The sequence below is a fragment of the Physcomitrium patens genome, chromosome 18 (genome assembly GCF_059467195.1).
Source record: "Physcomitrium patens ecotype Gransden chromosome 18, ASM5946719v1, whole genome shotgun sequence".
In the NCBI taxonomy this organism is placed as follows: domain Eukaryota; kingdom Viridiplantae; phylum Streptophyta; class Bryopsida; order Funariales; family Funariaceae; genus Physcomitrium; species Physcomitrium patens.
In genome coordinates, this window is record NC_143427.1 from 7,528,040 (window position 1) to 7,540,879 (window position 12,840).

General features: G+C 43.3%; 2 protein-coding genes across 8 annotated transcripts; both read left to right on the plus strand.

Annotated features, from left to right (window-relative positions):
- Nucleotides 1-6: 6 nt before the first annotated feature.
- On the plus strand, nt 7-6,894 carry LOC112295193 (pyrophosphate--fructose 6-phosphate 1-phosphotransferase subunit alpha). 4 transcript variants are annotated; one of them, XM_090244232.1, is made up of 19 exons: nt 7-493; nt 918-1,081; nt 1,291-1,403; nt 2,090-2,164; nt 2,342-2,455; nt 2,769-2,836; nt 3,184-3,267; nt 3,467-3,520; nt 3,728-3,808; nt 4,004-4,019; nt 4,253-4,326; nt 4,481-4,597; nt 4,727-4,771; nt 4,909-4,965; nt 5,204-5,308; nt 5,460-5,576; nt 5,740-5,843; nt 6,009-6,174; nt 6,383-6,894. In XM_090244232.1, exons 1-19 carry the CDS (start codon nt 347-349, stop codon nt 6,509-6,511), a joined length of 1,830 nt encoding a protein of 609 aa, XP_090100358.1. In that variant the 5' UTR covers nt 7-346; the 3' UTR covers nt 6,512-6,894. The 4 variants fall into 4 exon arrangements, with proteins under 4 accessions (XP_090100358.1, XP_024402233.1, XP_024402234.1 ...); XM_024546465.3 differs by having other exon boundaries at nt 8-493; nt 3,926-4,019; XM_024546466.3 differs by having other exon boundaries at nt 9-439; nt 3,926-4,019.
- A 404-nt stretch (nt 6,895-7,298) lies between these two features.
- On the plus strand, nt 7,299-12,303 carry LOC112295192 (uncharacterized). Of its 4 annotated transcripts, none has more exons than XM_024546459.3 (12): nt 7,299-7,798; nt 8,080-8,209; nt 8,452-8,629; nt 8,750-9,103; nt 9,275-9,499; nt 9,754-9,972; nt 10,164-10,230; nt 10,492-10,803; nt 10,949-11,040; nt 11,189-11,386; nt 11,470-11,606; nt 11,745-12,303. In XM_024546459.3, exons 3-12 carry the CDS (start codon nt 8,492-8,494, stop codon nt 11,971-11,973), a joined length of 1,971 nt encoding a protein of 656 aa, XP_024402227.1. In that variant the 5' UTR covers nt 7,299-7,798; nt 8,080-8,209; nt 8,452-8,491; the 3' UTR covers nt 11,974-12,303. The 4 variants fall into 4 exon arrangements, with proteins under 4 accessions (XP_024402227.1, XP_024402228.1, XP_024402232.1 ...); XM_024546460.3 differs by having other exon boundaries at nt 7,299-7,685; XM_024546464.3 differs by having other exon boundaries at nt 7,301-7,798; nt 9,275-9,481.
- The last annotated feature ends 537 nt before the right edge of the window (nt 12,304-12,840 follow it).

Here is a 12,840-nt window from a genome sequence, read left to right on the forward strand (position 1 = left end):
CCCGAGTTTGCCCCGAGTTCTGCTGGACAGTGAGTGACTGGGACAAGCCAGATCGATAGGTGGGACATTCTTTTGTGCTGCAAGGATCGAATTAAAACAGTCCTCGTCGCCGCTCGCCGTGTCTCTCCGATTGCACATCTACAGCTGCCGTCGTTGCTTTTTCGATGCCATGAGATCTTCGTCGATCAGTCTCCTCGAAGAAGTTTGGCATATGCGGAGGTCCCTAGGTGTTCGCCAAGGGGCTTGATTGTCACGCTCGCCGTCACCTAGCAGCTGATTTCTTCACGAGGTCTGCAGCATTAGCATTCTCAGGTGAAGCGGGTGGAGGGACGAAGTGGGTGCAGTCATGGGGATCGAGCTCCATCGCAAGGTGTCTAAGTTGCAGGGCTTGTCGGCGGTGCGAGCTCAGTATCAGCCTCGAGTTCCGCCCGCGTTGAAGGTGACTTTCGCAGTGCGCTTGGCACGGTTCTGGGGAATTGGAGAAGTGGATATGGTGAGGAGCGGGTGGTTGTTGGCCATGTTTTGGCTGGCACTGTAACGGGTAGTGAGGTTCTCATGCGGCGGAGTTACTGATGGAGGTTCTTTTTCGGTGTTAATGGAGATGGTTGTGGAGGGATCAGACGTGCTTGTATTAGGCACTGCGAACAGACAGGGATAGGTTCATGGTTTGCATGGTTGTTGCGAGGTTGCTGGTTTTACGTGGAATTGGAATGTTTTGTCCCAATTGAACTTTGCCTGTGTATACACTTTATTTGTCTCCGTTTTCCTGCATGCTTCAGTGCTTATGCCGTGATATTAGGCTTGCGGTGTCGTAAGCTGGCAGGATTAATTCTTATAATTGATGCTAGTGCCTCTCATGAATCCATTTGGGAGGCATTACAACGTGGTTGTTAAATTGGTGGGTAAGTCCGCTGCAGTGTGGCAGTGTGAAGGTCTCTGTGGGGGATGCCTCCGCGACAGCTGAACTATCCGATCGCCTTGCCGTGAGCGAAGCATATCCACACACGTATGGTCTACCTCTCGTGCAACTGATGTCCTCTGGGGGACCTAACGCTACAACAGCAAAGCATTTACCTCTCAGGTACCCAAACCTTCATCCTGTTATTACACTTCTGCTTAGCATGCACCCTGACATGCCAGATGCATCCGCATGAATGATGGATTTTTCCGCCGTTTTATGAGTGTATTGAACCTTGAGATATCTCCTCTAAACCTGTTAATGGGTCCCGATTCGATGCAGAAGGCCGACACGAAACTAGAGCTCTAACTCGATCTTCTTTGTGCTAGCAGAATTGGTGTCGCTTTTTGTGGGCGACAATCGCCCGGAGGTCACAACGTCATTACAGGATTGTTTGATGCCCTGAAGAGCCAAAATGCAAACAGTATTCTGATTGGCTTCATTGGTATGCGTCTGACTGTGAGATTTAATCACCAGGCATCTCCCATATGCAGGCATTCTATATTTTTGTTTGACTTATCTACATTTCATAGGTGCCGAGTTGTGTTGAAGAATAGCAGGTCATTGCCTGTTTTTTCACCTTCTTCCACCCACTATTCTCAGTGCTCTGCTTGAGTATTCTTTTTCTCTTTTATTGATGCCTCGTCAATGAACTTCAAACTGGCTTTAGTTAGCTGTTGAGTGCAAATTTACTAGTCATGCGAAAATTATTTGAAATTCCCTTTATGTGTACAATGAAAACTGGATAAAATGAACCCTCGGATTTTGAAACGTGCGTTTACACAAAGTTTGAATTTTCTTACTAGATAGAAGGGATGACCATTATTTCCATTTTCTTCACAGTATGAGATACTTGAACACATTATATGTTCATCACATGTCAATACTTAATATTATTTTTCGTTTTAACATCAAGATCAATTTGAATATCCTGATTAGATGCTCTTGAGAATGGAACACTTTGAAACTAGTTTCTTAATGATGGTTTGTCGTAGCTCCATACGAATGCACCCTAAGATCTCTGCAACCATGTGCACACTAGATCCTTTCATGTTTCACACACAGGATTCACACCTTCACCACCGTAAACAGCAACTCATACTGTTAGTGCTTTCCTGTGTCGATATGTAGGCGGCACGGAAGGTATATTTTCTCAGAGGACCGTGGAACTTACGAACGACATGCTGAAGGATTTTCGCAACCAGGGTATGTTCACCTGTCGCCTGCCAATTATGCCATGAAGTGCTTCAGTAGCTTGAGGCATGGAAGTCTTGTGTCTATTGGGGTTTGGGTATGTTATAAAATGCTGGACTCTTACTGGATGATTTTGTGGCTGTTCGATAGGTTTGGCTAACTCCTGTCAAATTATCGTGGTCTGTGCAGGAGGATATGACCTTCTAGGCCGAACAAAGGATCAGATTAAGTCATATCAGCAAATCAAGGATGCCAAGGCTGCATGTGAAGCTTTGAAATTGGACGTCCTTGTTCTTATCGGAGGTCTGCCCTGTAATATACATTGTCTGTTTATGATGAGAGCTTTACAGTGTTTGTGTTACTAGTTCGCGCTGCATGGTCTGGTTCCAGTCATTTAAAATAAATATTAACTGTTGGTATCGGGCCAGTTTGGACAGCCGGCCATTTCGATTTAGTTGTCGATTTGCAATGTTGGAGAAACGTTGCATCGTCTCCATCATGTGTATTTTTAACAGAAGGTTCACTATCCTCGTTATCTGTCTTTGTTTTGTCTCTTGAATTGATCCTTTACAACGAATTTATTTTGACAATTTCTACTCTCAACTATTTTGACTAGGTTGTGGCACAAATTCAGATGCTGCCCAACTAGCAGAGTTCTTTTTGGAATCTGGATGTACAACAAAGGTCAACAACCATCAATAACATTGATATTGCTACTTAGTAGCAAATTTTGATCCATCTGTGATACGATAAGATGCTTTGGTTTTGGTGCAATATATGGTTTTTTTGGCACTGTGATAGTTGATGCGAGTTATCCTTCATTAGTAACTGTGCAGCCTTGGTACCACTGTTGCTTGTCCAAAAAACTGATTTTCTCAAGCAGAATTGTGTGCCGTCCATCTACTTTTGCTGCCTTAATTGATCACGCTGCTCTCAATTTCAGCTTTAGTGCTGAGACTTCATGAATTTTTTTTCTTATGAACCTGTAGGATAATTGTTTTCCTGATACTTCTGACTATATTTTCGTGTAGGTGGTTGGAATTCCAGTGACTATTGACGGGGATCTTAAAAATCAGTTCGTTGAGACAAATGTTGGATTTGATACCACTTGCAAGGTCCTTTGCTTGCTCGATCATTTGTTTCCATAGATCAAGTGTTACAGTAGACAGAGTATATGTGTTGTCTAGTATAAAGACATTTTCTATATTTGCTAGTTTAGTATCTGATTATGGCGTAGACTGATTTTTCGCGAGCTTGTGCATACTTCGTCTTAAAAGAGCTTAAAGTAATTGGTTTATCTCTGAGGTTTGACAGGTATATTCACAGCTTATCAGCAACATCTGTACAGATGCACTATCTGCTGAAAAGGTGAAAGGACATTCTGGAGATGCTATTGCCCCTATACATCCTACTCAGCTAGTTTTCACGATGCATTCATAGCTCTTATACTGCTCCAGGACACTATTCAATTGCTACCGCTTGTTTTGTTTCAATGACCGGGACATCATGTATGAAGTTATTTTGCCTTGATTTCTAATACTTGGCCCTCACGTACATTGATGGGGAGCACCGCAGTACTATTACTTCATCAGACTCATGGGACGGCAAGCGTCACATGTTTCATTGGAGTGCACTCTTCAATCGCAATCGAATATGGTATACTGTCGTTCCGAAATGATCTAATGGCTTATGATTTCATGAGCAACTTGTGGATGGTTGGTTATGGCAGCTCAGTTCTGTTGTGAACGTGCTGGAGATGTGAGTGGGATGCAGGTCTTACTGGGAGAGGAAGTGGCAAACTCGAAGATGACTCTGTTTGATGTAACGATGCAAATTTGTGATGCTATACAGGCTCGAGGAGAGCAAGGTGAATATTCATCAAAGAAGAGAGATTATTTTTCTGGTGTGGTGCTGTTATAAGAGATGATCAGCCACGAGAATGGTTGTTGAAATTATGATTTTCTGAGTAAAACTTGAGGCTCAGCAACGAACTGATCAACCCGCCTGAAGAGTTTTGTTCACACTAAATCTACGAAGTGAAATGGTTATTACTTTGCAAGGATCGTTTGTTCCTCTAAATAGGGCCCTTGTATTTCACAGGCAAAAACTATGGAGTTGTGCTTCTTCCAGAAGGTCTCATAGAAAGAATTCCAGAATTCCGTGCATTGTTACAGGTGGAGTGTTTCCTAATATTGATCCCGCTTGCTTCAAATCTTTATCTTTCAAAAGGCGAACATCTTGAATGTCGGAAAGATCACATTACACTAAATAATTACTTTCGTTTAGCGTGTGAAGCTCGTATGTTGATGCTTGGTGTGTTCATATCAGGAAATTAATACTCTTCGTAAACAAGACGAGGACATCGGTGTTGACAATATATCTTCGCGTCTGACGCTATGGGCAGCCGCTCTATATGATTTTCTCCCTATCTTCATAAAGAAGCAGGTAAGTTCTGGTATGTAAGTCCATTTTTGGATGACCCACATTTGCCTTTCATGCGTGAAGTTATGTTTGACTCGATTGGATTTACTGACTTGATGGCTACTGACTTTTAGATTCTGTAATGTTGCACAGCTGCTATTAGACCGTGAATCAGATGGTTCTGTTCAGTTGTCACAGGTAAGGTTTCCAATCACATTTTTGTACTGCTGTACATTATATACAGAATTGGCGTCATGTTATACTATTATACTAGGAATTTGAACGTGTTTTCAATGAATTACCTATCCAGATGCTTAATAATCATGTTGGCGCAGATCGAGACAGAAAAACTGTTGGCACAGTTGGTGGACACCGAAATGATCAGACGGACGGTAACTTTTTTTGATTAAATGAGACCTTTCGAATGTTATTTTAAAACTCTAATGAAGTTATTTCCTTCATGACAACCTTTAATTGCATGTCTCAATCAACAGATAAGGATTTTAGTTTTTATATAGGCCAACTATTTCGACTAGATTCGAATTCAGATGCGGTAACGTTCTCATGCAATTCTATATGAAATAATTCCTTGAGGAAAATCAAATTAAGCAGGTGGTATTATGCCCACAGAAGACAGGATTGTACGAGGGAAAGAAATTCAATGCCATCTGCCACTTCTTTGGTTATCAAGCTCGTGGATCTCTGCCCTCCAATTTTGACTGTAATTACGCCTATGTATGTGAAAACTACGAAGTTCCCCAACTTTGTGCGCTATGAGGGACGCCGTGTTACAACGATTACATCTCTGTAGTGTAGTGATTTTGATACAGAACAGTTTCTTGCTGTCCCTCCATGGAATACTGATTTCTTGTGCATATGGGAACAGACTTTGGGACAGACTGCATATTACGTAGCACAAGCAGGTTTGACCGGATACATGGCTACCGTTGCAAATCTGAAGCAGGATGTTTCTGAGTGGCGTTGTGGAGGAGCACCCCTCACGGTGAGCCAATTCTTACATTGCATGACCGAGTGTAAACAAGGTGATGAAACACTTCAAATCATAGCAGTTTCGTTGTTACCTACTGCATCACAAAGGAACGGGTTACTTCCAAGTGTTTCCTACGGAATTGAACTCTCTGAATGTTGTGCAATCATGTTCACAGGCAATGATGTCAGTAAAACGGTGGCTGCGAGGTCCTGGTGTTTCTCAAACTGGAAAGCCTGCTGTGCATACCACCGAAGTGGACTTGAAGGGCAAACCTTATGGGTAAATTTCTTGGACCTTTACTGGTCTTTTCAATTTACCCATGTTGTCAACAGAGTATGCAAATTCGAGGTGGTTGCTTTTCGAATTCTTGCGTAGTCTACGTTACGCTTTCCTCACACAGTTGACACCAATTGATCAATCAACTTGAGGTTTGTGTGTCTACAGGTTATTGACGCAGCATGCAAGCTCATGGTTGATGGACGATCTTTACAGAAATCCTGGTCCCATCCAATATGCTGGTCCTGGCGCAGATCTAACAACAATCACTCTTTCAATAGAAGATAACGACTACATCGGCGAAATTCAAGAGTTTTATGCATATCTTGACAAGGCAAGTCCATAATTCCTGTGTGAGTTACCAGTTTGTGCTGCTCGTGTCCACTTGCGGTCCCCTTTTAGATATGCTCATAGTATGATGTGTCGGAGCATAAGCTTGACAGTTTTGACTTGCCGAAGTTGCTATTCAGTCACCGAATGGTGCCCTGTTTAGAGAGACACGTTTTTGTGACTCCTCTTGTCTATGTGAATTGGTAGTGCAGGTGAAGGAGATTGTGAAGCCTGGATGTGCAGGTGAGGTGCTGAAGGCTGCACTCTCTTCCATGGCCTCCGTCACTGACATTTTGACTGCAATGTCTGCCCCCTCATATCGCAGTCTGACCCCTTTCTAAGCTCATCTTCTGAGATCGTCGCCTCCGATCTGAACCGGGAGAATTACTGGACTTATTATGCAATGAATTGGGGGTGTTGCATTCACCATACCAGAACCCCTAAGCTCAAACTCGGACCCCATATAATTCAAATCCTCATAAAATTAGACGCCGTTTATCATTTGAAAACCTTGCCTGAAAGTCACTTTGTCAAATAACAAAAAACTTAGTTACTCAATAAATCCCTCGGCAGAAGGACATGTGACGAAGGTAGACCGCAGGTACACTAATTGCATGGTCATGTTTCATTTAGATAATCTAAGATTTTGTGGGTGTTGACTCAAGTTCCATGTTGTACACCTTTTAAGATGAAGAAAGTGTTTACTGAGTTTCAAACTGTCCAACATTGAAACGATTACTTAATCTCAAAAGGAATTCATGTGAAGTGACCTAATATTCGGATTGTTTGGGGTAACATTCTTAGAGATTCTGAAGATGAATGCTGCGATAAACTCTTTCCAAAACCACGACTCTTTCGAAAACTATAATATAAGCAAGGACGTGTTCAGGGAAGACCTCGATTCCACAATCATCAAATTTAGATTAGTAAGTTAGAAGTTGTCCAGCATGAAGGATAGTTTATACTGAAACCCAATGCAGATTTAAATTATATGTACATAGAGGATTCAATTTTTTTATTAAACCACTATAAAAGGAACAGAATCTGGTCCTGTTCTGTGAATTAGCTGACAGTGAGCCATGGCGACGGCTATTATTACCGCATCGCTCCACTCTCGCCCCAAACACAACGCGACACAGACACAGACAGTCGACGAGCTCCCCAAGGGCTCCCTTCGGCGATGTGATCACTGCCCTACTTACTACTTACCCCTCCTCGTCAAAGGTCGAACTCGGCGTTGTTAAGAGAGACCCTTTTTACAGCACGAAGAAGAAGAAGAAGAAGAAGAAGTAGAAGAATTATTCCTCTGAGAACCATCACATTCCATGCACTCTGGTTTTCTATTTTTAAAAAACGAGGCCCCGCCTTCGCATTCTGAGAAGGTTGCCTCAGTCAACAGGGCTATACTCATGAGCTTCGGAGCTGGTACAACGATGAACGCTGCCATGCAAACTGGAACGTGAGCCACGATGACATCTGCTTAGCGTTTATCTCCTCGTTGGGTGGCGTTTGGTGGTGAGTTAGTTTCATCGTTGTGGGAAATTTGTTGAGGTTTAAAGTGTGGGAGCTTTCCATTGCATGTCGGCGGAGGATGTTTGGGCGAGGAGGGGGTTGGCATGGTGCGTTTGGTAAGTCGCAGAGCAGCCTTCGCCCCGTTCGTCCACTTTGATCAAACTTTCCTCTGCCGCGAAGGGCTTGTGGCGTAGTTTTGATTTCTGTGTGAGTTAGGTTGTGGTTGGTGACGCTGGGTGAGTGCGGAGTGAAGGGGGCTGCTGAGGTTCCCATCGCGATGAGCTTCGGAGTTTGGTTGATTCCTATCGCATTTGATTTTGCTTAATTTGGTTTCTCTTGGTGATTTGGATTCAGTTGTTTGATTCCCACTCTCACCCATCTTAATTTCCTTTTGTAGTGTGGAGGCCTGCTTCCATGCTGTGCGATAGTATCTCACGATTTAAGACATGATGGAATTTCATTTACGCTCCTAGTTCTGATGATCTGGACTTGGGTCTAGCTGGGATTGGAGCTCCAGGGGGTTAGGGGTGAGTAACTCAATTTTAAATACCCGATTGTATGCTGTCGTTGGCAATTCTCGCACCCTTTACCTGAGTTCTTTGGCTTTCCATTTACAATCTAGGCTTTGCACTGCTTGAGTTAGTCGTTGTTTTCTCTTTCGGCACATGGAAAGTGCCTCTGCATTTCACCTGATAATCTTGAGTGACCTAAATTTACACAATCTTTTGGTTCTGAGACAAATTGATGTATGTGCCGGGTGACATTGCAGTGAAGGAGTGATATGAGTGTTCCAGGCGGAGAGAGGACGTATGGGATCTTTAGTTCATTCTCCTAGTGAGGAATACCTAGCCTTAGTCAACAAGGCTCACAGCAAGTTTGCTAGACTGCGGGACTTTCCTCCCTGTGGTCGCAACAAATGGGATTACTATTTTCACAAGGCCTTTCAGGTGAACCACTCGCTCTTCTGAAGCTTTTGTAAATTATCAAATATGAAGCAGGTTTCAAGGAGCCCTTTCTGAATGTTGAAGGATTTAACTGAGATATTTGAAAAATGAGGCCATGCCTAGGTGTACTCCAAGCTATGGAAGTACCAACAAGAGAATCGTCTCCAATTGGTAGACGCTGGCTTAAAACGTTGGGAAGTAGGCGATATCGCTTCTCGAATCGGGCAATTGTATTACAATTACTATCTGCGCACCAGCGATGTCAAGTTCCTGACGGAGGCATTCATTTTCTACGAAGCTATCTTGACACGCGATTATTTTAAGGATGATGACAAGGATGCTTTCTTGGCCAACAAACAGTTGCGCTACTTTGCACGATTCATTGTGATTTGCTTGCTGCTAAACCGAAGGGAGAAGGTGCAGCTGCTGATGCGTGAATTGCGAACCCTTGTGGGGGGATTCAGCCGCACATGCCAGGCTCGTTTCCTGCTCTCCTACCAAGCCATTAATTCTTTTCTTACTACTTTTACTTCTCTGTTAATCTTGAACTTGAGTGAGGATTCCCATAGAGTATGACTTGTGGGAATTTGTCTTGGATGTTCTTTTTCTGGTTGAGAGAAGAGTAAGTGTTGGTCTCTGGGGATGCAGGGCATTGACGCAAAGGAGTGGAGGGTGGTGGTGCAAGAGATAGTTCGATTCATGAAAGCTGATGCTGCATGTGACATGAGCAGGCCTTTGAGATACAGCGTGCTGCTGGATTCTCATCCTTCCTCAATTCCAGTGGTGGAAAAGCTGGAAGGCGCCAAACCTCTGCGACTGGAAGATGCTATTCTTGCAAGCTACTATCACAAGGAGGCTAGTTCCCTTCTCTTGGTTAATTAACTAATCATTTTGCTCATATTGCACCTCCATCCACTAGTAGACGTTGGATCTGCTGCCATCTAAACTGTCTAGAGAAATCTGATTTTTCTGGTAAAAACTCATTTCATCAGTTACATTTTTCATCAAACTTATTAGTTCCAAAGCTTTTTAGAAGATTATATTTCTTTGTTGAACAGAACTCACATTACTTATACGAATTTCATTACCAACCTTTACCAACAACGAATGTAAACGCCTGCTTTCAGATCAAGTTTAGTGAGCTGTCTCTTGACACATTTCGAATGCTGCAAGTCTTGGAATGGGAACCTAGCGGCTCCCTGTACCGCACTCGTATCAGCGAGCCCAGTAGCAGGATGAGCGCATCAGGGCACGTTGGAGTTATCGAAGAAATACCCGACCCTAGCCTACCACCCAACCCTCACAAATACATCTTGTATCGACCATCTGTCCAGCATTTTCTTCTCGTAAGTGAAAAGCTTCTACCTGTGCTATTTGTTTTATTAGGGTATTGTTGCAGTTGATTGGGATCCTCATTTTGAATTGGGGTTGGAAGGGCTTTTTCTGACAAAAATAGTTATCTTTGAAGTCGACTGTAAACAAGTTATCTCCAGGATATTTGTGATGGTTGACGCATGGAATTGGCCTCCGTCTCCAGGTTTTGGCTACAGTGTGTGAAGAGGTGCCAGCTAATTCTTGCGTGTTGCTATATGTGGCTGCGTCGGGTACTCAACATCCTTAGAAAGTTGATTTGTTGAAAGCAGTGGTATCATTTACAGACAGCTAGTGGTGGAGCGACCTTTCTGTACCATGGCAATTACCCACCAAAGTGATGGATCTCATTGAGCCTAAAGCTTTGCACCTGGGAATATTTAGGCGGGGTCAAGGCTTGCTTTTTTAGTGTTTCGAATTTCCTGTTATATGGCCAAAAGTTTGATATATTGTGTATCTGTGGCTGGGGCTGGGGCTACATCCCATTGATGCAGGCAAGTCAGCGCGGTCCTCGATGTTTCATCATCCATCCTCAGCAAATTTGATGATGGATATGTCATCGGAAAATGACAAGATTGTCTCTTTGACTCCTACTCTAAGCTTAAACCAGTTAATAGTCTCTCAGATTCAATCTTACGTGAGACCTAGTGTGGACGGTATGACAGTTGAGGTTGACCAAAGTGACACCTCAGCAGCAAGTACGCCTGCAGACAGTCCTAGAAAAGGAATTCCCGGGGATCGGAGGTTCCCTGAGTTTCCTGATAGCCTCGGACCTGGGCTTTGGCTGGGTTCAAGGCGTAGCCCAGGTAATGCTCTTCTTCATTTCATTCAATTATTTCATGTGCTGCAAATTGTCACTGACGCCCTACGGTGGGGCGTCAATCTGAACTCAATTACATCTCAAACAGTTGAGTTTCCCAGGAGTAGTGTTGACGATTTGTGTTATTTCAGGTGATGACTTCCTCCATCCGAGTGACATTCTTCCATTTACTCGTCGCCCTCTCTTCATTGTGGTTGACAGTGATAACAGCTCTGTCTTCGAGGTGATGCTACTATTCAATCAACCAGTAATATTCTTAAGTGCCTGGACTTTTGATAAAACTTAAATATCTTTTTTGAAGAGAGGAGTGCTAATGATGACTAGAACATGAGAGCATGTGCATTACTGAACTGGGGTTGCACGCACGACAGAGTCTGATTGGAAACGAGAGAGGAGAACCAGCAGTTCTGCTGCTGTCACCGAGCTTGCACCCTGATGAGAAAGGCATGGGAGTACCAGCTTCTACATATCACCCCAATAGCTGTGGCAACATGTTCACATACTTCCTGACTGCCCCATTTCTTGCGTTTTGCCGAGTTGTTGAAGTCTCAGTACAAACCTTACAGAAGGTAGGTCCCGTTGGCAACTTCCACTTTTTGATTGCTTTTCAATCTTCCATGCTGGACAAAGTCTCATGATGTGATGTGCGCAGGGCCAACTTGAACATACGGAGAAGTTCTTATCAACACTAATGGCGGACTTGGGCAACATCCTGGCCGCATCATCCTCAATCAACCACACCTGGGCTCGTGTGTTGTACGATCCTTTCCTCCGTCAACTTGTACTAAGGTATGTATTAAGGTTCGAGAATTGGTCGACTCCTTCCTTTTCGAACTCAAAACGCTCTTGCTCATGAAAGGGATTTCATTTTGTAGTTTTACCTTGTGGGCTGTAAACTGGAACGCTCATTTTAAAATTGTTGTGTAGATTCATTTTATGTCGAGGAGTTTTTGCACTCCATTCAAAGTTTCGTGGCAAGCCTGAGTTTCTACCGAGGTGTTGTCCTGCGCTGCCTGAGGAGGTCTTTTCGAATACTCCCACAGTTGAATCTCTGGTTAGGTATCTCGCAAGTAGCATGGGAGTGGCTGACCAGTTCAAGTTTCCTAATGCATCCTTGAAAATGTTTGAAGAAGGTTCTGAGGGAATGTCAAATTGAACCTCAACCTCGGATTTATCTCTTATTAAGTTTTGCAATCAGGGCGTGGGCAACTGAAATATTTGAGGTGCCACAGGAGGTCGATCAATTTAAAAATACAGTGGTGCAGGTTTGAAAATTGCACGGAGAGGTTCAGAAAGTATAGTTACGGTCACGCACAAGGAGTGTCGAACAGTTTCGTGCTTCATGAATAGTTGTAAAAAAATCCATCGTTTTCTCGAGTTAGTAAGCAGTCATCCTTTAATCCGAGCGTCAACTCTGTTTGCTCTCGCAACCAGACAGAGTTTTTGTGTACTTGAACGATGTTTATAAAACACCATATTATGTCAAGAGCGAAGCCCTGAACGGAGAATGTTTTTGAAGTTTCACAAAATTGAGTTGATTTGAAGGTGTGGTTAAGGTTTCACAGACTTGGATATATGTCTTAATCATGTTGCTCGTCTTGACCTTGGTTAGGTTCTCTGTTTTCTGTTCTCAGGCATATGTTCCCCCTATGGGTTTTCTATACTGAATAAGTCCGGATGTATTTGGGCATCGGTTGCCGTGTCGTAGAATGTGCATCAGAAGCACTCTCGTGGTCATATTATGGGATAGGATAAGGAGATTCACTTCTTTGGGCTTGGTGCAAAGTCTTTGATTCTCTATGTCTCGCCACAAGCCCTCAAAAGAGCCTGTATCTCAAAATTGCAGGTTGGTATCCCACAAATCTTCGGTATCCAAAAGTTAGTTCCAAGTGGGAAAATTAGAGCGAATTGATGTAAGATCACATACTCGAGACGCGATCGACTCATCCTCAAAACCTGGAGAAAAATGTCCCATTACTCTCTTGCGTGTCCTTGATACCCTCCATTTGTTTATGCTTCAGAA